The sequence below is a fragment of the Vulpes vulpes genome, chromosome 4 (genome assembly GCF_048418805.1).
Source record: "Vulpes vulpes isolate BD-2025 chromosome 4, VulVul3, whole genome shotgun sequence".
Lineage (NCBI taxonomy): Eukaryota > Metazoa > Chordata > Mammalia > Carnivora > Canidae > Vulpes > Vulpes vulpes.
This window is the reverse complement of record NC_132783.1, coordinates 65,262,180-65,284,049: the sequence shown is the minus strand read 5'-3', so window position 1 is coordinate 65,284,049 and position 21,870 is coordinate 65,262,180. Positions and strand designations below refer to the sequence as shown.

General features: G+C 44.6%; 1 protein-coding gene across 4 annotated transcripts in view; it reads left to right on the top strand.

Annotated features, from left to right (window-relative positions):
• The window catches only part of SLC35F3 (solute carrier family 35 member F3), a 442,027-nt gene that overhangs the window by 830 nt on the left and 419,327 nt on the right, over positions 1 to 21,870 (top strand). For 3 of the 4 annotated variants that reach the window (XM_072755953.1, XM_072755952.1, XM_072755951.1), the window contains exons 1-2: positions 4 to 202; positions 761 to 990. In XM_072755953.1, coding sequence (XP_072612054.1) covers positions 150 to 202; positions 761 to 990 — 283 coding nt within the window. In that variant the 5' untranslated portion in view covers positions 4 to 149. Of the gene's footprint in view, positions 1 to 3; positions 203 to 760; positions 991 to 21,870 lie in introns of those variants that run through there. The other variant, XM_026008706.2, reaches the window with a different exon arrangement.

The window sequence follows — 21,870 nt, the reverse complement described above, 5'->3', positions numbered from 1 at the left end:
GCGCACGGGCGGCGGGGGGCGGCCGGCGCCGCGCGGACCCTCGGCGGGCAGCGCGCCCACCTCCCCGGGGCCCGGCTGCGGGCGGCTCGGGCCCGCGCGGCCCCTCCGCCTCAAGTCTGGGGGCGCCCGGAGCCACGCTGCCGGTGCCCATGGGGATCCGGGAGTTTCCCGGCGGCGCGCCCAGGGGCAAAAGCATCGCCGTGTGAGTAGCGCCCGGGCTCGGGGGCGGGCGGGCGGGCGGGCGGCCTGGGGCCCGGGCAGGGGCGGCGCGCGGCGGGCGGCTCGGGAAGTTTCGGGCGCCCTCTCCGTCGCCCCGGTCGGCGCTGCCGCGGGGCTCCCGGGGCCGCGAGCCGGAGACGGGACCCGACGCCGAGGCTGCCGAGGCTGCCGGGGTCGCCGCGGCGAGTGGCCCGCGGCGGGCGGGGAGGGGAGGGGAGCGGAGGGGGGCGGAGGGGAGGGCACCTGCCCTGCGGCCCCACCTGCCCTGCGGCCGCACCTGCCCTGCGGCCCCACCTGCCCTGCGGCCGCACCTGCCCTGCGGCCCCACCTGCCCTGCGGCCCCACCTGCCCTGCGGCCGCACCTGCCCTGCGGCCCCACCTGCCCTGCGGCCGCACCTGCCCTGCGGCCCCACCTGCCCTGCAGCCCCACCTGCCCTGCGGCCGCACCTGCCCTGCGGCGCCCCGGCTCGCCCTGGAATCGGCCCCTCACCCGCACCCCCTTCTCTCCCTCCCCGCCCACCTGCCCGCCGCGCGGCCTCAGTGGCATGAGGAGGTCACCGGACGTCAGCCCGCGCAGACTGTCGGACATCAGCCCCCAGCTCCGGCAGCTCAAGTACCTGGTGGTGGACGAGGCCATCAAGGAGGACCTGAAGTGGTCGCGCTCCGTGGAGGACCTGAGCAGCGGGCCGCTGGGGCTCACGTCCATCGAGGAGCGGATCCTGCGCATCACCGGCTACTACGGCTACCAGCCCTGGGCAGCGAGCTACAAAAGTAAGATCCCAGTCCGCCTCGCCTCCCCCGCGCTCGGTCGGGGCGGCGCCCTGCCCGCAGACACAGAACCAGCTCTGCGACGTCTAGGAGAGCCCCGAAGCGCAGTTCTCCAGGCCCCTTGGGGATTTCCGATCCGTTCTCTGGCGCCCTCCCCTTCCCACACGCGTCCCTCTGATCTTATCCCCTCGCTCCTCAGGTGTCGGTAGGGAGACAGACTGCAAGCTCCGTGTCCCCTGCACCGTGCCCCCCCACCCCGCATCCGAAGTGTTACCGCCCCGGGTCGGGCTCAGCTGGCTCAGAGACCGCAGACAGCGGGCCTGGATTTTAACTCTTCCCGTTGTCTCCTGGCCCTGATGACAGGGGAGGATTCTGGGGCCTTGATGTAAACCCCTTGGCTCCCTTTGCCTCCTGTCTTTATCTGTCCTTGGTGTAGAGGTTCTGTCTGGATCATTCTAGATAATGGCATTTGGTCCCTGAGAGATAAATGGTTGGTGCCAGGTGGAGCAGCTGAAACTTTTCTCTGCCAGTGGGCCCCAGCTGATGGCGTTGGCAGTGCTCGGATCGGTTGTACAGATCGTACCTGTGCCGGCAGGGCTGATTGGATGGGCATTTGTTTCTCTCCCTTGGAAGGAAGAAGTTGGCCACAACCAACTCCAGGTACCTTTAACTGTAAAACCGTCATTCTTAGGTGGCCCCATCCCTGTCGTTTAGCATAGCAGAAACATTGCCGGTTACCACCCCAGTGAAGAAAGGAGTATTGCTTCATTCCATTTGTAGTAAAGACTAACAGCTTAATGATTTTGAGACGTTTTCCCCTTCCGTTGCTTGAAATTGAAACAGTTTATTGGCCCTTAGGAAAAGAAAAAATCAGGCTTTTGTGAATTAGTCGTATTCAGCTCTAAAAATATGTCTCATTTTCTCCAAAACCCTTGATTCCAAGCCAGAGGTCAGCTGTATGCTAGCAATTAGCTGGCTACTTTTAAGGTATTTGTAGGTATAGGATTTTAATGTTTTGTTTTCATGCCATTACTTGTTTTTAAGGGACTGTGGTGATTTTATTTAACTCTATAAACCTTTAAAAGGTTATCTGTGTCTCCTCTAATCTCTTCTGCTGCTAAAATTGTAGCTAATAAATTGGCTTTGGATCCCAGAAGGACCAAGTTCTCTTTTCAGCAGAACACTGGGCATAGAATGAAACAGTACAAAAATAATGCAAACCCATTGGAAACCATTTCTCTTATAGGTGAAGATACGACAGCTCCTTTTTCTGCTTGCTGAATTTCTCTCACAAATTTCCTAGATTTCTTAGTTCCATTCTTTGCTTTCTTAATAAGTATTAGTTAGACAATGGTGTAAATTACAGCCTTCATGGAATCATCTAGTCCCTAAAATCAGCAAAAATTTATCATTGTAATTTTATTTGCGACCTAGCCCCATGTGCTTTGTAGAAATTTCACCAGGGATTGTGACTTTGCAGGGAGGCAGGGAGCCACAGCAGTGATGACTGTTTGGTACAAGCACACTTCATAATTAAGACAGGAGACAGGCCATAAGGAAAATGAGTTTCTTGTACCACCGGTAGATTCTTAAATATCCTCTCTCTGAAGCTTCGTTGTTGAAGGAATAATGTTAATATTAACAGACAAGGCTACAGAGATCATTGTGATTGAGTAAAGTCAGCTCACTCCCCTCTTTCTTATTCCTGTGAAGATTCTTCTTTATTCCAGTGTAGCTCCTTTTTTTTTCTAAAATGCTTTAGGTGACAACTGACATTTTGACGAATTAATTAGATTTTAAGTTTAAATTTAGAGAAGCTAATGTTTTATTAATATAGTCAAAGACATTTTAGGGCTGTCCTTTGGCTGTTTGCTATTTCTATCAGAGCAGAAAGAAAAGAGGCTTGTCTATATGTTAGTATCAGATCTTCTGTTGTTGGTTACTAATCATACTGAGCAAGCTGGGAGACATGATGATTTCAGAATAAATATTATTCTTAATGGTCTGCAGAGCAGGCTGTGGGCTGCTGCACGCCTAATCCTTGGTTTTATTAGGTCACCTTTCGACCATTTTTCAAAGTGGCTTTTCTGTGTCTCCACTGAAGGAGACGCCAGTGAGGATTTCTATTTGACAGGTGCAAGTGAGCTCCCTTGGTAGCAGCAAACATTACTAGAATAACCATGTATTCATTCTTCATTTTTGGTCTTTATTTTGGGTGGCTAAGGTAAATGAGGTAATTGTCAATGGTGCGGAAATGACCTTTGCTCAGTAATTCCTACCCAATCAATGAGATGAACAAGTTTCCAGCCAGACAAGGGACTTATTGTAAGGAATTGTTGAAAAAAAAAAAAAAAAACTCCTAAAGGCCGCTGGGTCTGAGAGGGTTGGTGTGCGTGGAGCAGTCAGCCAGAATTAAAGTAGAAACCAGCAAGCCAGAGGGGTCAAGCTGTTCTCTTATCAGTGGTTTAAGTCCTCCAAACTCCACATTCCATGTTTCAGAACCACACTGCTGGGCAGTATTCTTGGGGGATTTCTTGGATTCCTAGCTGTGAGTGGATCCAGAGCCCAAAGAACAGGTGGTCCACAGCAGTTGCTTAGTAAATGTTTGTTGAGTGAGTGAGTGAGTGAGTGAGTGAGTGAATACTGTCTGAGATACTGACCTCCAGGAGAGAGAACTAGACTAGACCAGAATTCCTGATGCCAGGCTTTGGTTTTGCCCAGGGTTTCCCAAGCTTGGTGCTATTGACATTTTGTACTGAATAATTCTTTTTCGTGGGGGCTGTCCTGTGCATTGTAGGGTGCAAAGCAGTGTCCCTGGCCTCTGGCACTCCAGGGTCAGTCCCCCTGCATTGCGACAGTGGAAAATGTTTCCAGACAACACCACGCGTCCCTTGGGAGTGTACCTTTAGATAAGAAACCCTTGTAACTCAGTGCCAGATGTATGCTCCAAGTGAACTCTTCTGTTGACCAGTAGTGCCAGCTTGAAAAGCCTGCCTTCCGGATTCCTGACCTCCTGTCTTCCTTCCTCCTGGACCACTTCTTAGGTTTTTGTGATGGGCTTGGTTAGAATAAACAGCCTTCTGAAAGAGCCTTTTGCCTTATCAGCTGACATGATTTGGTACCCGTTCACCAGATATTGATACCCTGTAGAAAGTACTTTCAAATTCAAAACAATGTGCATAGGTGCATGGTGTCTCTCAATGACTTCCTTTCCCCTCCCATCTTGCATAACTGTGGGAGAGAAATGACCAACTGGAGTATCCTCTGCTGCCCCCTTGTTTTCTCCTCTTTCTGGTGTAGACCACTTAGGGAGGGGTGGGGAACAAAAATCAGGAATAAACCATCAGTATAATGGTAGCTGGACCTGACACAATGGGGACCAGTGGCATTTTGGCAGAGAGGTGATTGAAGTAACATACTTTACAGATCCCAGATGGAGACTCTTATGCAGGATGAAGGAGCATTTATAAATGCTTATTTTCACTTACTCCTTATTTTCATTTACTCATTTAACAAACTTTCCTGGAGCACTTACTAAATGCCAGAATACAGTGATCAGTGATGAGAGAGGAGACTCACTGCACAGATGTGCACAGATGTGCCTTTGTCAAGAAGCATAGACCCAACAAATGCACGCATCTAAGAAATTGATACACTGTTTACAGTTAGCAGAGATGTACTTTGCAAAAGATTTCCCCATGGGTGGATTCAAGTAGTGAGTTCTTGAATATTTTTCTAGTAAAGCAACTTTTTAGGAATAAGTTAGTCAGGGGTGTGTGATCATGTTTATTGCTTAAAATGAGGTACAACTGTCTTTTGAGCAGATTTATTAATATCACATGGTGCTGGCACGTCCAGATAAAGATGATTTTATTTTTTGGAAACAATGCTGATGGGTTTAGTTTTAAATCATTTGTAGAGAGGAGGGTGGGCTAGTCCCAAATGACCCCCCTTCCATGTCTAGCCCACTCCAGCCTGCAGTTGGCAAGTTGAGCCAAAGTTGGGCACACGGGAATTACTGAGCATAACCATCCATCTAGTTGGGTGGAGGTTTTATAGTGCAAGCTGGGAAAGAGGTCACCAAATAAATCTCCTGGTAATGATGCAGTCTCATGTTTTGGGATCCTCCAGGTTAAAAATGTCAGAAAGGATTTGTGAGGTAAGAGGAAGTAGCTGGTGGAGAAAGACCGTCTTTCTACTCTGTGTGCTATTTCAGCCAGAACCTGTGAGTATAGGTTGCTGACGTTACCAGCAAGAACTGGAACGGTGGCTCATAGTATAATTGAACTCATGGTGAGCAACTTCTTTTAGGTCCTCCCAAAATAGTAAAGGTCAGGTCAGCAATTCAGAAATGACCCACTTGTAAGAGATTTATAATTTTGTTGTAAACGTTTATCCTAGATTGGGAGCCTGGCATATTGAAATACTAGATCGAAAAGATTTTTAAAGGAAAGGAAAAGTTGGAGGTGGCAGGGGTGGGTTGCAGTGAGCAGCGAGCATAAATAACATTTTCTCACGTTTCAGAGAGTCCAGTTTATTCCTGAATACGAATATGTGTTAACAATGTAGTAAATGGCTTTCTGAGATTCGGAAGAATTAAAGAGCAGAACTGTTATCTTTTAGGGAAACGCAGTGCTCCCCACTATGCTTCAGTCATAGATGGGGGAGTTGTATTAACCCTTTGCATCTGGTTGTGAAGGGCGCATGGTTCATGTTCTCACCTCCAGGGAAGCAGAGCCAGAGCAAGGAGATTTGTCATTGTTCTTCAGGGATCTCTCCTGGTTCTATTTGCAGGGCACTTAATCTAAAACATCAGTGGTGAACATTTGTCCATTCCTTAAGCAGCTGAAAAAATTCAGGTTAGTTGAGTTAAAAAATTAATAAACATGTGGATGAGCCATTGGGCTCTGATAAGCATTTTTACCCAGTGTCGATAAGGCTGCTCATTTGAATTGTAGCCCTGAGTGCAGGCAGGGCAGCCTCAATATCCCATGTTCTTGGGAGAAGCAGATGAAATGGATTTCGGACAGCTGCCTTCATATCCTGGCTTTATCCCTTTGGAGCCCTGTCACTGCTGGCAAGTCACTTACCTCTGTGAGCCTCTGTTTTCTTGTCTATAAAATGGAGGAATGATAATGTCACCATTCTTGAAGGGTTGTATGAGGAGTAAATGAAATAATGTATATACAGCATTTGGCCCTTTGCCTGGCATATTAAATAATCCTCTTTTTTCATTTATTCATTCACCAAACTTTTTGAGCACTTAGCGTGTGTGCTGGAATCTAGAGAGAGGTGACATAGTCCTCACCCCTGGGTCTTCCAGACTAGAGGGAGAGAGTGAAACCTGAAGCTAGCTGACACAAGATGAAGACAGGCTTAGGAGTACTTTGAGAGCCCTTTCTCACAGTGGGGAGTGTGGTTCAGTAGCTGGAGGGGGAATAAGCCACAGGAAATGGATGGAGGGGAAGTTTGCCTTCCATGCAGATGAGTGGCATATGCACAGAAATGTGCAGGCACTACCCCTGGAAGGTAATACGGCTTGGGTGTAGCCACTTGTGAGTGCCACAGATGAAATTGGTCTGCTAGCAGAAACTGACTCCAGTGCGTTATGCTCCATTCATCTGATGTGTGTCATCAGGAGGGCCACTGATGCCTGTCCCCTTACCCACTCAGTTCCCAGGCTAAGTGTCACTTCTTCCAGGGAGCCTCCCTGACCATCTCAATCTGGTGAAGTATTATTGCCAGGGCCTCCACAGTGCTGCCCCTTCATATACGTGTTGTCATGGCTGGTTCAGGCGTGTGGCAGAAACTGACAGATGGTGAGCCCTGTGGGGGCAGGGCTCATGGCTGCATCTGTAGTCCTCAGTGTGGCTCTTGGCACCTAGACTGACTCCAGTCCCCAATAACAGAGTATCTTTGGCACCTAAAGCAGTAAATGTTTGCTAAATGTATCAATGGAAGGTCTCGTACACACATATACACACACACACGGCTGATATATATATCTACATTTCTGTGCTGTGGGGTATTCCAGAATTATCCTGAATAGAGCACTTCTGATTGCATTTCTCTGTCAAGAAATGAGCCTTCCATTGCTCACTGTCCTGGCTCTTCACCTTGACTCAGCTGAAAACACTGACAAGCAGTCTCACTCCTCTGGCTTACGTTAGCCAACATCCTCTCAGCAAGTTTAGTATAGTTTTGATAAGCTCATGTTAAAAAATGATATGGAAAAATGAACAGAGTCCAGGGAAGAAGAGAAATGGATCAGTGGGAATTGAAAATGTATTCTAAAGGCAAGAGTCAATTATCAGGGGAGGGAGAGATAAAACAGGCCCATAACATGTCTTTATGAGAACAGTTGGAGCTGACACCTTTGGGAACATCTTCCTAGCTCTCCATGGTGCCCTTCACTGTCTGGCACCACATCCTGTGGGTGGGCTCTTAGCAGCCAGACTTGTATCACCTGCCTCCTGGGCACCACGGATTAGATTGGCATGGACTCTTGACACATACTGACTCAATCAGTGTTTCCCTCTTGGAATTCCACCTTAAAATCTGAAGGTTATAGTCTAGTTTTAGGGTGGTCTTTCAAGTGGAGGAGATGCTATGAAGGGTCTCTTTTGGCTTCTGTGTGGATGGCAGGCAGAGAAGGCTGATCTACATAGAAGAGTCAGGCAGGTGTGCAGAGTGACCCAGAGGGACCTGTGGTGATTTTCAGGACTCCATGCTGGGTGCTCTTTCCCTCCTAGGTCAGGGTCCTGATGCAGACACCACTGTGCTAAATAGCCCCTCGTGCTAAGTGAACATAAGCTGACTTTTGTTCCCTGAAACTGCAGACTCCCATCTGAATAATATTTCTGAGCGACTTTTAGTCAGGCCCATACTAAAGAATTTTCCATTGGATATACATATCAAAGAATTTTCCATTAGAAATAAGAAATCATGTCCTGACTGCTGAGATAAAAAAGATTATGGAGCCTCCGCCACTGGAGAGCTTCAGAAAGAGGCACTCAGTAACCCCAGCTGGATTGTTTACTTATCCTGTTAGTTAAGGGGATGGAGATTTGTTTTTTGATTTTTTTTTTACATGATGTCTTTTAGTTCAATGGTAAATGTGCATTGATCAATAGAGTAATAGACCAGTTTTGTTTCCTTACCTTATTGCTGAGCCTAGAAAGGAGCTTGTCCAATTAGGAACATGGTAAATTCTTTCCGCTACTGACAGTGACAAGACCTTGAACAGTTGCCTAGGACATGAGCACACACTTTTATGTAGCTTGAGGTAGCCTTAACTTATGACAGCATTAGAAATTATAGGGAATAAATTGCTCCTCTCAGGTGATTTGCAGTGTGGAAGAGAGGCTATTTTGAACTCCTGAGACCCAGAGATTCAGCGGAACTTCTCAGAGCACTGTTCAAGTTTTGACAAATGTTTTCTGTGACATTCAAATTTTCTGCCTGTCAGGCCGCTATGTATCATCTACCATACGTGACTAGCTAAGAATCTATTAGGAAATTATTTTTATCTTTTTTCATCATCTACTTTGCAACAGCGTTGTATAATAAAAATTTGGGTATGTCCTCAAAGCTTTATCCACAAGGGTGAGAAGAGAGATGATTCTTGATGGACTTTGCTTCCTTATTTTTCTTCTTAGAAAATTGAGTCTGCTCAGGTTCAATGAATGTATATTAAGATGTCCTCTTCTTAAAAAAATGAATATAATTACAACGTGAGGTACAAAACACTTGGGTTTTCTGCAATGTTCTCATGCCATGTGCATGTGGGAGTTGAAGAAACACTATTCATTGAGCAATGCATTACACCAGAGTGCAGTACCTAGGAAGGACTCGAAATCCTTACCTCTGTACGTTTCATTTTAAAGAAGAAAATAGTTTGAAGACTATTTAAATGCTGTAATCCAGAGCAGCAGATTTCAAGGGCTCATCCAAACTCTTTGACTTAAATCAGCATTTTGCTTTATTAAATATTTAACATGCAAAAGCTTTTATGTGTTTATCTGATTTTATGTGGTGCGTATGTTTTCAGTTATGTGTAAATAAAATTATGGAATTAGAATTTGTTCTAGAAAACATTAGGAAGACTTGGTACTGGTGTCTGTGTGATTGTGCTTGTTGTCTCTGTAACCTGCCTTGTATCTTGGGATTCTCTCAGATGATATTGAGGACTTTCTTTTTTTTAAAAATTAATTAATTATTTATTTATGATAGTCACACACAGAGAGAGAGAGAGAGGGGCAGAGACACAGGCAGAGGGAGAAGCAGGCTCCATGCACCGGGAGCCCGACGTGGGATTCGATCCCCGGTCTCCAGGATCGCGCCCTGGGCCAAAGGCAGGCGCCAAACCACTGCGCCACCCAGGGATCCCTATTGAGGACTTTCAGTGTGGTGGCTGAAAGGTGGAGGAAGGGTCACTTTCAAACTAGACCCCACTGCCACCTACTCCCTCCTGAGATGCCCATGGACCGGGCAGAGGCTTCAGAAAACCGCTGCATAGGATTTCAAACACTGCTCACAAAGGCATTTATTTGTGAATGGTTTGCAAACAGATCAAACAATTGAACTCATCGTGAATATGTGTCTATCCACCCCCCACCCCCGGCCCAACCCCCCATCCACCCAGTCCTGCATCCATTCACTCATTTGGACATCAAATAGTTCACTGCTTCTAAAGGGCAGCAAATATATACATCTCTAACATAAACATAAATGGGTGGTGTAGTTACAGTTTTCTGGAAAATTATACAGTGGGGAGATAAGATAGACACTTACCAATCTGTAAAGTCCCATACTCTCCTTGTCTTCTGGTTATCTCACTACATGTGTCTTTTCGGTGTTTCCCTAACCCTAATAACCCATACCCTAAATGCCTTGGGGTATTTGAGATCAGCATTGAGCAGCCTTACACTAAGCTCTGTATTATATACATGATATTGAATATTATTTTATCGCAGGGCACCAGAAATGGTTCATAACAGGGTAGTGAGCCACAGTGAACTTCTTTTTCTGTCCTTTTGGAAGCTTGAGCTCTGCAGCCATAATCAGAGTTCTTCTATTTCATTTATTTGATGTATCCCAGCCAGTCAACGCTTTTTTTCCCCTCTTTCATGAAATCATGCAACAACCAAGATTTTTTTTAACAGGGTTGATGAGATTAAGCCACTAACCCGGCACATTTCTCCCCTAATGCTGTATGCTTCAGGCATTCTGGTTCTTTCCAGCGCTGAAGAAAGCTGGCCTGAGACCTGAGACATTCTTCTTCCTCTGAGTAGGGGCCAAGCAGAGAAACAGGGGCCTGGAATTCAGAAGGGTTGGGATTTCTGTCCAGCTCTCTGCTCATTCCATCTGTGTCATTTGTCCAGTACCTGCAGGAGAAAATTCCTGTGTCCACAGAAATTCTTTTCTACAACTTCTTCCCCTGGCTCTTTAGCTTAAAAGTCACAGCACTCTCGCATTCATGTAGCTGTGAAGGGAGTGATGTTTCTAATGGCCGGCTCTACTTTTATACACTAAGAAAAATCAGAATGTCCTGATTACCGTGACTGTTATTGTACGTGACCGCAAGGATGGTGAAGATGTGGAGTTCTGCTCAGCGGCTTTTTGCGCTATTGGTTCCCTCCTCTCATGTGGATGAATCTAAGATTCAGGGATGCAGGATGCACTTAGATTGTTGGAGGACATCGTGTGCTCCCTTCTCTCCCCCGTCTGGCTTGCCTGTCTTTGACACTCACTTTTTCTTTATGCTGAGCACGCGAGGTCTGAGCACCAACAGAAGGCTGTGTGTTTTCGGAACTGCTAATCCCTGATGGTCAGCAGGTGGCCCAAGGTTACTCCAATCGATGCCTGGGGTCCTAGATTTCTCTACTGCTTTTTGGTTGATGTGGCTCCTGCAGGTGAGGGAGGTGACTTAAGCAGCTAGGGCCCAGGCCGCCTGGAATCTAACCTGAAGCCAGGATGTGACAAAATAATAGTTATCTCGTAGTGGCTTGGCTGTCTTGTCTCCAGGCTGGCAGCAGTGCCCTGGGACTGCCTTGTTTTTTATCTGTAAAATACAGGTGCCTGTATTGCTTTTGGGGGAAAGACCATATAACAAAACAAAACAAAAAAAAGACACACTAATTTTCCATTGCTTTACATGCAACTTCTCTATAGAGTGCTTTACTTCTGACATTTCTGGTCACCAAATATATAGTAGGTTTTTCCACACGAAACAATCCTGCAGCACCAGCTAGATATCTGGCAGTTTAACTCAATTCTAATGTTATATGCATGGAGACAGCATTGGATTCCACAGACCAAGGGCTCCATCCTGCGAGACTGTGCCCACCTCAGAAACCAGTCACAAGTCCAGGTTGTCACTGGTGCTTCTGACCTCCTGACTGTGATTTGGAGGTTCCCCCAACTCCCTTCTCAGGTTTAATTAACTTGCTACAGTGGCTCCTAGAAGTCAGGAAAGGAGTTACTTATGAGATTATCAGTTAATCTTAAGAGGGTATAGTTTAGGAACAGCCCAGTGGAAAGATGCAGAGGGCAGGGCAGGTGGGAAGGGGCACAGAGCTCCCCTACCCTCTCTGGGTGCAGCACTATCCCAGCACCTCCATGTGCCTGCCAGCCTGGAAGCTCTCCAAACTCCCTCCTCCAGGGTGATCCTGGAGGCCCAAGACAGAGGCATGAGCGGTGAAATCATTGGCCATTGATGCTTGGTTCAACATCTATCCCCTTTCTTTGCCCTGGAGGGGCAAGGACTCAAAGTTCCAACCCCCTCCTCAAATTTGGTTGGTTCCCCTGGCAACCAGCCCCCATCCTGAGGAGTTCCAGAAGTCACCTCATTAACATAAACTCAGTGTGGCCCAAAGGGGCTTCTCAGGAATGAATGAACAACAGAAGAGACTCATTTCACCTTTACTGTTCCTATCACTTAGGAAATTCCAAGGGTCTCAGGAGCTCTGTGCCAGAAATGGCAATAAGAACCAAATATATATATCTTTTGTTTTTTTAATCCCAGTGTAGTTAACATACAGTGTTAGTTTTAGAACTATAGTATAGTGATCAACAGGTCTATACTTTTACTCAGTGCACTGTACTCTCAACCCTTGTCCCTATTTCCCCCATCCCACATTCCTACCTCTCTGGTAACTATCAGTTCTGTATAGTTAAGAATCTGGTTTTTGGGACACCTGGGTAGCGCAGTGGTTAAGCATCTGCCTTTGGCTCAGGCTTCTCACAGGGAGCCTGCTTCTCCCTCTGCCTATGTATCTGCCTCTCTCTCCATGTCTCGCATGAATAAATAAATAAATTCTTAAAAAAAAATCTGTTTTTTGCTGTGTTATATGTTTCTTATTTTAAGTCACAGTACCACAGATAGATATAAATAATTTTAGAGACAGTAGGGAAAATTTGAATGTCTGTTGTTTATAAAATTATTTTATGGACTATAGTTTTTCTTGAGCTTCATATTAGTGTGGCTATGCAGGAGAATGTCCTTATTCTTAGGAGACGCTGAGGTATTTAGGGGCACCTAGGTGGCTCAGTATGTGAAGCATCTGACTCTTGATTTCAGCTCAGGTCATGATCTCCCGGTTGTGGGATCAGGCCCCGTGTCATACTTTGCACTCAGCAGAGTCTGCTTCTCTCCCTCTCTTTCTGCCTCCCCCCCCCACACACACACATTGTTGCTCTCTAAATAAATAAATTAAATTAAATAAAACATACTGTGGTATTTAGGCGTAAAGTATCATTATGTCTATAATGTACTTTCAAGTAGTTCAACGAAAGCAAGGGTAGGCAGGCAGATGCAATGACAGGTGACTGAAATGTGGCAAAATTTTAATATTTGGTGAAGCTAAGTGATAGGTATATGTGTGTTCATTTTACTGTCTTCTCAACCTTTCTGTAAACACGAACATTTTCAAAGTAAAAGATGTCATTGTTCCAGCCAGTGGCATAGCACAGGCCAGGCCTCAAAGGATTGGGTTAAAATTCTCACATCAGAATCAGAATTTAGCCAGAAAGTAGGGAGGATTCCCTGAACTTGACCAGGTCATCTCAGAGAAGGTGAAGGTTCAAAGGCAGCTTCCAGGCACGCTCAGCATTCAGAACCACCTTCCAGATTGTACCCAGCCTAAGTGTTAGGGTCCGCCCTCCACAGCCTCACATGTGGAAATCCTAACCCCTAGTGGGAGGGCAAAGGGAGATGTGGGGCCATCGGGAGGTGATTAGTTCATGAAGCAGAGCACTCAAGAATGGGAGAAGTGCCTTTATGATAAGAAGACAGCGAGCTAGCTCACTCTCTTTGTACCGTGTGAGGATATGAGAGCCCTCAGAAGGGCTCTCCTCGGGGCCCAGCCACACTGGCACCTGATCTCAGACTTATGGCGTCCAGACTGTGAGAAATACATTTGTGTTGTTTATAAGCCACTCGATCTGTGGGAGCCTATTACAGCAGCCCAAAAGAGTTAAGGCACAAAGGCTGTGTTTGCTTTGGTTTCATTCTGCCACCTCCAGCCGCGTCACGGTCCCTCACATGTGCTCATCATCTGGTTATGTTTATGACAAAGAATGTGGTGGTGGTTTTGTGGGTGTATACCCATCTCCACACTCATCAGGTGGCATACATTAATTAAGTGTGTATAGCATTTTCTATGTCACTCATACCTTAATAAGGTGGTTTTTAATTTAAAAAAGAAAAAAGACATGTTCTTTGCTATGTGGGATGTGTTTCAGGTTTCTGAATTCTTTTGATGAGGGAAACCTACTTTTTTCCAGAGATTTATATTTCTAGCCCATTTCTCTAAATGCTTTAGCTTTGTACCCTATAAAATAAAAACATACTCGAATCCGGGGACAACTGGCCTTTGAGAGTGGATGGGTAGCATTGCATCTGAGTTTACAAAACAGGCTGTTTTCAAAGGATTCATTGGCCTGTAGGGCAGTGTTTCCAGAGCTGAGTCTGGCAAGACTCAAGAATGCTGGCATCTCATCTCTGGTTATATCTTATTCCTCTCTGGACCAACTTTCATTTATGCTTGAGCACTTTGTCTTTCCTCTCGGCTCACAAGGATTAGGGTGAGGCCATAGAGAGAAGCCTTTTTTTTTTTTTTTTTTTTTGACAGATGATCTCAAGGATATTGTTCTTTCAGCTGCTACCTGGAGAAGGATGCTCTGGTGGCAAGAGCAAGAGAGAGAGAGTTAGTTTCCTGGTCTCCATGGCTCAGCATGCACGCTACAGATGATTAAGAATTGCCATTTGCCATTCTTGGCAGAACTCACCTTGTAGGGTCCCTAGGAAGGCATCATTATTGCTTTTAGTAGCTTGAGAAATGAAAGCACAGAGTAATGAACAGACCACACAGGGATAATACTACTTTTAGGGTCTGAATGTTCATGTCTTCAAGGTGAACACACGAGTTTCAGAGGCCATCGGATAAGTTACGAGGGTTTCTGTGTTCAGAAAGAGATCTGTTCCTTGAGAACAGGGAAAAGGGAGACCCTTTTTGGAATTTGCAATCGAATAGAGAAAGCCCAGATGCTACAGTGTGTGGAGAAAGTATTTATCACACTGGGAGTGGGAATAATTGATTGGTTTCAGAATAAGGTATGTGCAAGGTCAGAGAAAGGGTATGGAGCAGAAGGCAAGAGTGGGGTTTTGAATCTCAGACCATACTTGTGAGAAGAAGCACATGTGCTAAAACCAAGGAAGGAGAGATGACAGCTACTTTGTAGAGGAGCTGTGAACATTTTGCAGTTGTCCCAGATGAATATTAGCACTCACATCTGTTGGATATGTGCCCTGGGATGGAATTTCAGGGCTGCATAGACAGGAAACTGACTTTAGACCTTCTCTGTCCTTTGCCAGCCTCAGTGAAACAGTGGGAGGCGCAAATGGCAAAGAACTGCAGGTGGCCTTTAATAGTTGAGGGCAGTATCCAACCAACAGCCAGCAAAAAACTGAGCTCTCAGTCCTACAACCACTAGAAAGTGAATGCTTCCAGCAGTCATGCTGGTGGAAAAGCACATCCTTCTCTAGTTGAACCCCTAGATGAGAGCTGGTCCTGTTAGCATCTTGCTTTCAGCCTCTTGTACAGAGACAGTAAAGAATAGGCTGATAAGCAGTCTATCACAAGGGTAAAGAAACAGAACCAGACAAGCAGATACATCTGGATTCTGGTCTTGGCTCTTCTATTTCCTAACCGGGGTATCATTGACCAGGTCCCTTATCCAGCCTGGCTATCCCTTACTTCTTATGTTCAATGAAGGGATTTGGCAATATTACATCCTCAATCCCTACCAGCATAACATTTTGAGGAGCCTAAGATTTCTCTCCAACAGCTGAGGAACTCATGTATTCCCAAATGAATGTTTATAGAGGTAAAAAAAAAAAAAAATTAGGAGGCTGACCAGATTTGTGTCCTATCTAGAAAATTAGCCCAGTCTGAATCACCTCTGCAGTATGTAGTGGTGTAGTGGACAAAGCCTATGTAACTCCACTCTCTGATACTAAGTCCCCAGAAAGGGAAACACATGGATTAGAGAGCTCTTTTGATTCCACCCCTCATTTTCTTATTTCATTTGGTACACTGACCAAAAATATACTGACTAAATCTTCTTTGATTATGTTGAACACTAAAACATGGTAGATGTGGTATTTGCATTTCAAAGCTCTGAAAAGTAAGAGAATAATAACCTAGGTTTCTAGTGAAATCCTTGAAGAATATGAGGATTACTTTTGAGCCATAAGAGCACCTGTCTTTGGGTTACATCTTTCACAGATAGAAGGAATGGCCTGGAGACTTACCACTGGTTTTGTTGTTCCCATAAGATGATTACAAGGCTTCGAATGAGTTCCCTGAGAAAGAAATTGCACCACTGTTGTAGCCACTTGAAATCTCAGTGGGTCTTTATGGTGAGCAGCATTGTGGAGGTGTTTTCCATAGAAGACTCTGGCATGAAGCTGTTTTTGGAGGGGAGAGTAGAAATGGAAAAAGTTTGAAAGGCTGTTGACAGGACCAGCTTTTGGGAGCTGCCCCTTTGAGAACGATTGATAAAGGAAGCTCCGGCACCCCCTGATCTGGAGAGCTTTATCCTACCACGGGCAGATCCTAATGCACAGAGTTGTCCCTGGGAGCATCTTAACAAGTGTTGAACTGAGAAGGACTCAGCCCTTCTTCTGTGCTTTGCAGCAGGACTTAACTTTGAAATCTTGGGGCAAAGTTAGCTATGATTATCTTTCAATTATCTCTCTCACTGTAAATAAGGTATTACAGTTTTCCACCCAGGAAGCTCTGGATGTTAGAAGGCTGGCATGGGGACTATAGAACAATTCATTCATTGTATCATTATGATTTGTATGTGCTTCTTATCCCAACATACTATATGATTCCATCTATATAAAGTTCAAAAATTAGCACAACTGATCTGTGGTGATTAAAGTCAGAAGAGTGGTTACATGTAGGGTGTGTGGGCTGGGAAGGGTCACGAGGGAGCCTTCTTCCTGGGATGGTGGAAATATTCTCTATGGTAGTTTGGATGGCAGGGCCTATGCATGCCAAAGGGTGTGCATGCACATAAAAAGTCACCAAGTGCTTTGCTGTACCTTATATATACCTCAATTTAAAAATCTTTGTATAAAAAGTGGTTTTTGGGGAGAGAGACCCCTCCACAGAGAGACATTGGTCCCTGGATGAATCAAGTTGTTTATGGAGGATGATGACCATCTAGGACCCGTGGAAATCACAACTTAAAATTAGCACTATGGTTCCTTTGTAGTCATTGTTGCTGTTCATTGAAATCCTGAATAGCTGGGTAGGTAACTTTAAACATTGTCCCATCTATTTTAGACATCTAGATGTTTGTAAAGAGAAGTGTATCTCATTTCCCTTTTTTGTAGAAATGCTGTCTCCTCTTTTTGCATATTCAATTCACTGATTTACATACTGCTTTACTGCACTGGAAGTTCTGAAGAAGGTATGCTTAAAGAAAAGCATAGGTTTTGGCTGTTTACATAACAAGGACACTGAGACCATAGTAAAAATAAATGGGATATTGTGTCCCCTCTCTCTGTACCATTCCTTGCCATTTTATTTCTACTTACTAGTTTTCTTCCAGATGATAGAGGACATACAAGAATGGTAAAGCACAGTTGGTCAGCTTAGAATTTCTGTCCATTTTTAAAAGATTTTATTCATTTATTCATGAGAGACACAGAGAGAGGGGCAGAGACATAGGCAGAGGGAGAAGAGGAATGCTGGACTCGATCCCAGGACCCTGGGATCATGCCCTGAGCCAAAGGCAGACACTCAACCACTGAGCCACCCAGGTGCTCCAGTTCTGTCCATGTTAATTTTGAATTATTATGAAGGAAGTGGCCCAAACTAAAGTTGGAGGGTTTCTCCTTATTTAAATTCCCATGCTTTCACTAATTCCAAATAGTCCAACTTATTCTTGGCCTTAATGTTGAATGTGACTTTTAGTCTTCAGATGATTGCCGGTGCGAAGTAGAAGTTTGTTTGAAAAAATGTAGTCTATCAGCCTATGATATTTAAATTAAAAAATTACAAAGTAAATTCAGTACTTACAACCACACTTTTCACATAAGGGGGGTAGAGCAAAAGATTTGTTTCCCAAACCTAGGGACTGGGAAGTATTCTAATCTGAGGACTCTAGAACAGGAGACAGCATGCCAGAGATCAGGAGTAGGAAAGGGGAAGAGGAGCTAAGAAGGGGTGGGGCCAGCCTGGAGGGAATGGTGTCCCGGGTATGGTGGGGGTCTAACCACATTTAGAAACCACATAGAGATCATCTGTGGTTTTGATACTATTCATTCCTTTCTCCTACTCCATTGGAACAAATGGTCTCGAGTTCAGTATAAAGTGCTTTATTCCCTTGGAACGTGATTGTGTAAGCCATTCACTTCCTTCACATGCTGCCGAGAAAGGTGATACAGGGCATTCCGCTAAGTGAGTTCAGGTATGTCCAGGCTATTAAATGGGTGCATATTTTATCTTTCAAATTAAAAGTGGTCTCTGCCCATATGAGCTTCCCTGAGTGAGATTTCAAAGCAAAGTGAATGGCCCAGGGACCAATGTCCCATTCCCAATTTTCTAATACATTTTTGCTGCTCGTGTTTCCATTATATCTGCTACTAGATCTTTTCTGTGCTCTTAAGTTCCTTATTCCCTTATTTCAATTTTAACTTTTTTGAGAGAGAGAGACAGAGAAAGAGAGAAAGGGGGGAGGGGCCACTGGAGAGGGAGAGAGAGAATCGTAAGCAGGTTCCATGCCCAGCACAGAGCCCGATGTGGGGCTCAATCTCTCGATCCTGAGATCATGACCTGAGTTGAAAATCAAGAGTCAGATGCTCAACTGACGGAGCCACCCAGGTACCCCATGTTTTTTATTCCTTTTTTTTTTTTTTAATGTTTTTTATTCCTAAAAGAAGTCTTCACAAACCCACTTATGTATTCCAGAACATTTCCCTAATAATAACTAGTCAGCTAAATGGGTTGTATTGGTGAATTGTATAATCCATATGCATTTAATTTGCTTTAAAAGAAAACTTCCCTTAGACAAGAAAATAAATTCTTACTTGAAATATTTTAATGAGCTATTTTTAAAATATATTCTCATTGGAGTAAATATGCATAATGAAACGAATATAAGTTGTAAGTATGCAGTTTGATGAATTTTTACAGAGTGGTTATACTCATGTTTCCTGTATCCAGATCATGAAATAGAATATTACAGGCATGTAGACTATTTATTTTTGCCACCCATATAGGAGCTCTGCCCACTTAATTTTAAAATGCTCCATTCTGATGCAAAAGTAGCTAGCTTCCTACAGAGGCAAAAGCCATTTCAATGAAAATCTTGCTGTGTCCTGTCCTTTTAAAGGAAACTGTATCTGCACAGATATTTTGTTGCAATGATCCAGGTATCTTTCTTGCATCCTAATGAGAAAGTCATGTGAAAAATGGGATCACATCATGCATCTTAGAAACTTTATGTTTACCTCATAATTTTCATGTCCATTTGAAAGAACTGTATTCCAGAAAGATCTCTGCTGCAATGCCCATCTATTTATGCATGTTTGTCTACCTGTTTTACTAGATGCCTTAACATTTAATCATAGTTATGTTAAAGTTCCTGTCTTTAAAGAACTGCTGTCTGGTAGTCTTGGCATATGATTCTATTGATTGTTTTGTTTCTTGACAAGGGCGGGGCGGGGGGGGTTCCCCTTGCCTTTTTGTGTGTCTCATAATATCCTATTGGCTACTGGATATAGCATGTACACAGAGTAGACTGTTATATATTACTCATGCCCATGGGCACACATCTTTTTGTCAGGCCATTAGTGTGGGAGGTTGAGTCAATCTAGCTGAGTTTGGGTTTTCTTGGGTTTTCCATTTTAACCCTCCTTCAGCAGCAGTGGATCTTTACCTGCATTGTGGGGGCAAGGTGATTTTCTATTTTACCAACAGAATGAGCTGCCTTTGCTCCTATTTCTACACCAGAGGCAATAGATTTTTTCCCCTATGGCTCTGGGATAAAAGAGTTTGCTGCCCAATGGCTTAAGACTTTTGCTTTGTAGGAGGGCAGGGTTGAGGAAGTGGACAGGGTGCTATGCCTGTCTCCTAGCAGCCCCATCACCTGCCACAAGTCTATGCTACCCTGAATGGCTCTTGATGTCTCTGGCCATGCCCCCAGTCCTCCTAGTGAGCTAGTTGGTGGAGGCTCAGGGTAAGAGCTTGTGAGTGGGTGCAAACTCCCTCTGTGTCTGAGACTGTTAACTCTTGCAAATTGGCATACTAGTTTACACTTTGCCTTTAAGAATTCATTAAAAACAGCTGATTTCTTCTTACCCACTGGGATGGAAGCCTCCTCTTTCTTCCCTGTTCTGCTAAAGGTAAGACAGATGGTGTGTTTCATCCCCACTTGTCACTCTTTGGAATTCAGTTTATGTGTTTGCCCTGTGACCTCTGCTTTCTGATAGGCTCAATAAATATTATAATTTTTTGATTTTCTAGCTCTTCCTCATTGTTTGAGTAGAGTAAAATTTTCTTGAATCTTCCTACATGCTAGCTTTGTTTTAAGTTCTAAATTAATATTAATTATGTATTTATTTTTGGTGTTGGTAAATATTACCAAGAGGTAGGAGTTTCTTAGTATTACTATTTATGGAAATCCTTCCTTCTTAGTTGCTGTGGCTTCCTTGGAGTCCCAGGTTGGCCTAGTGAAGACAAAAGTTACCTGTCTCAAGAAACATTATTGATCTTTAGATAATTATATGTAAAAGGGAAGCAAAGTGACATTGCTGAATGTCTTATAGTCCATGCCTGTCATTATAAAAACCCACGTCTCAGCACAAGAGAGCAGGAGGTGAGCGAGCAGGTGGTTCTTCCCCTGTTGGGTCCCATCCAGTGTCGCTGTCTTCTTATAGACTCTGGCATTTTTGTAATAACCATACCTGCCACTTAGCATTTAATAGTTTCTACCCCTTCTCCCATCAACCCCCATGAGTCCAGTGGTTTATAATGTTTGGCACCAGATACGTTCCCTACATCAAAACAAGACACTCTATCACCCCAAGTTTCATAGAAAAGGGAAAAATAAAGAACCCCACCTTAATATAGTAAGTGGCAGGAAAAAGCCGTAAATGAATTCGTATGCCACTCACGTGAGGACCCAGCCTTAGAAGAGGAGATGAGGGTGTTTTAGAAAGTGGCATCTTCAATAAAGGCTTTAGCCAGGCTATAGAAAGTAGCTGAATGCAAACTAAATGATGAAGAGGGTTTAGGATACTCATTCTATTTAAAATTCAAGATGTGATATACCTTTTTGATTTAAAAAAAGATAAGCAGAAAATCGTTTAAGGCTGTCTGTATAACTTTGCTCCTGCCAAGTTAGCAGTAAAGACACTCACAGCCCATCTGATCAGCACTTTGTCTATGCTTTCCCACTCTTGTGAAGTTTAAGGCTTTTTTCCCCTACAAATTGGAAGACATCAGTTATTTTATGGTCACACCAAAGTGCCCTGTTAGAGTAGTCTGATGCTTTGGAAAAGCAGGTTTGAGATTCTCTCATGTAGGTGAAGAGCTTTTGGCATGGTTGGCAAAGGGAAGTGATGGGGTCACATCTTCATTTGGGAAAATCCATCCAGAAACAGAATGGAGGCTGAAAGCATCACCTGGTTTGGAAGCTACATCCTATTGTGTAGGCAAGAAGAAAGGAAGGTGATGAGTTAGGCCAGGTAAATGGGCAAGCAGAAGGCAGGCTAGAGGGGAACACAGTGAGGGGTAGAAGTGATGGAGTTTGAGGTTGATGGCTCATATGGCGGGTGCAGGAGAGGGCTGGGAAGGGGATGATATTCACATTCTGACATGGCTACTGGTTGTGGCCATTGGCCACAGAGACCAGCATTCATCAATTATCTGGAAGTAGTTTCCAGAATTCAGAGAGAGGTTTGGGTTGACTCTCCTTATCAAAGTACAAGACACAAGAATTAATCAGTGCCATGGCTCCCATTGATAAGTCAGGGTTCTTGTTCACAAGAAGAAGATAGACTATCTCTTAATCATATGCAGAAAGGTAATTTTTAAAGAGCACTGAAGATTCATGTACACCATAGGAGGGCAAATAGCCAGGCCTAAAAAGTGGGCATGAATGGGGCTCCCATTCTTTGTTACTTGGGAAGCAGAGCCCATGGCAAAGCACATACCTAAGAAGAAAGCCTGCAGTTGATCAATCTGATCTTCAGTTGGGTCCTCTGTCTTTGCTTTGCTTGCTCAAGATTTACAGGCAATGATTGGCTCAGTCTGGGTCATATGAGCTTCCTCTGGCTCTGCTAGAAAGTTGGAGAATCTTGTG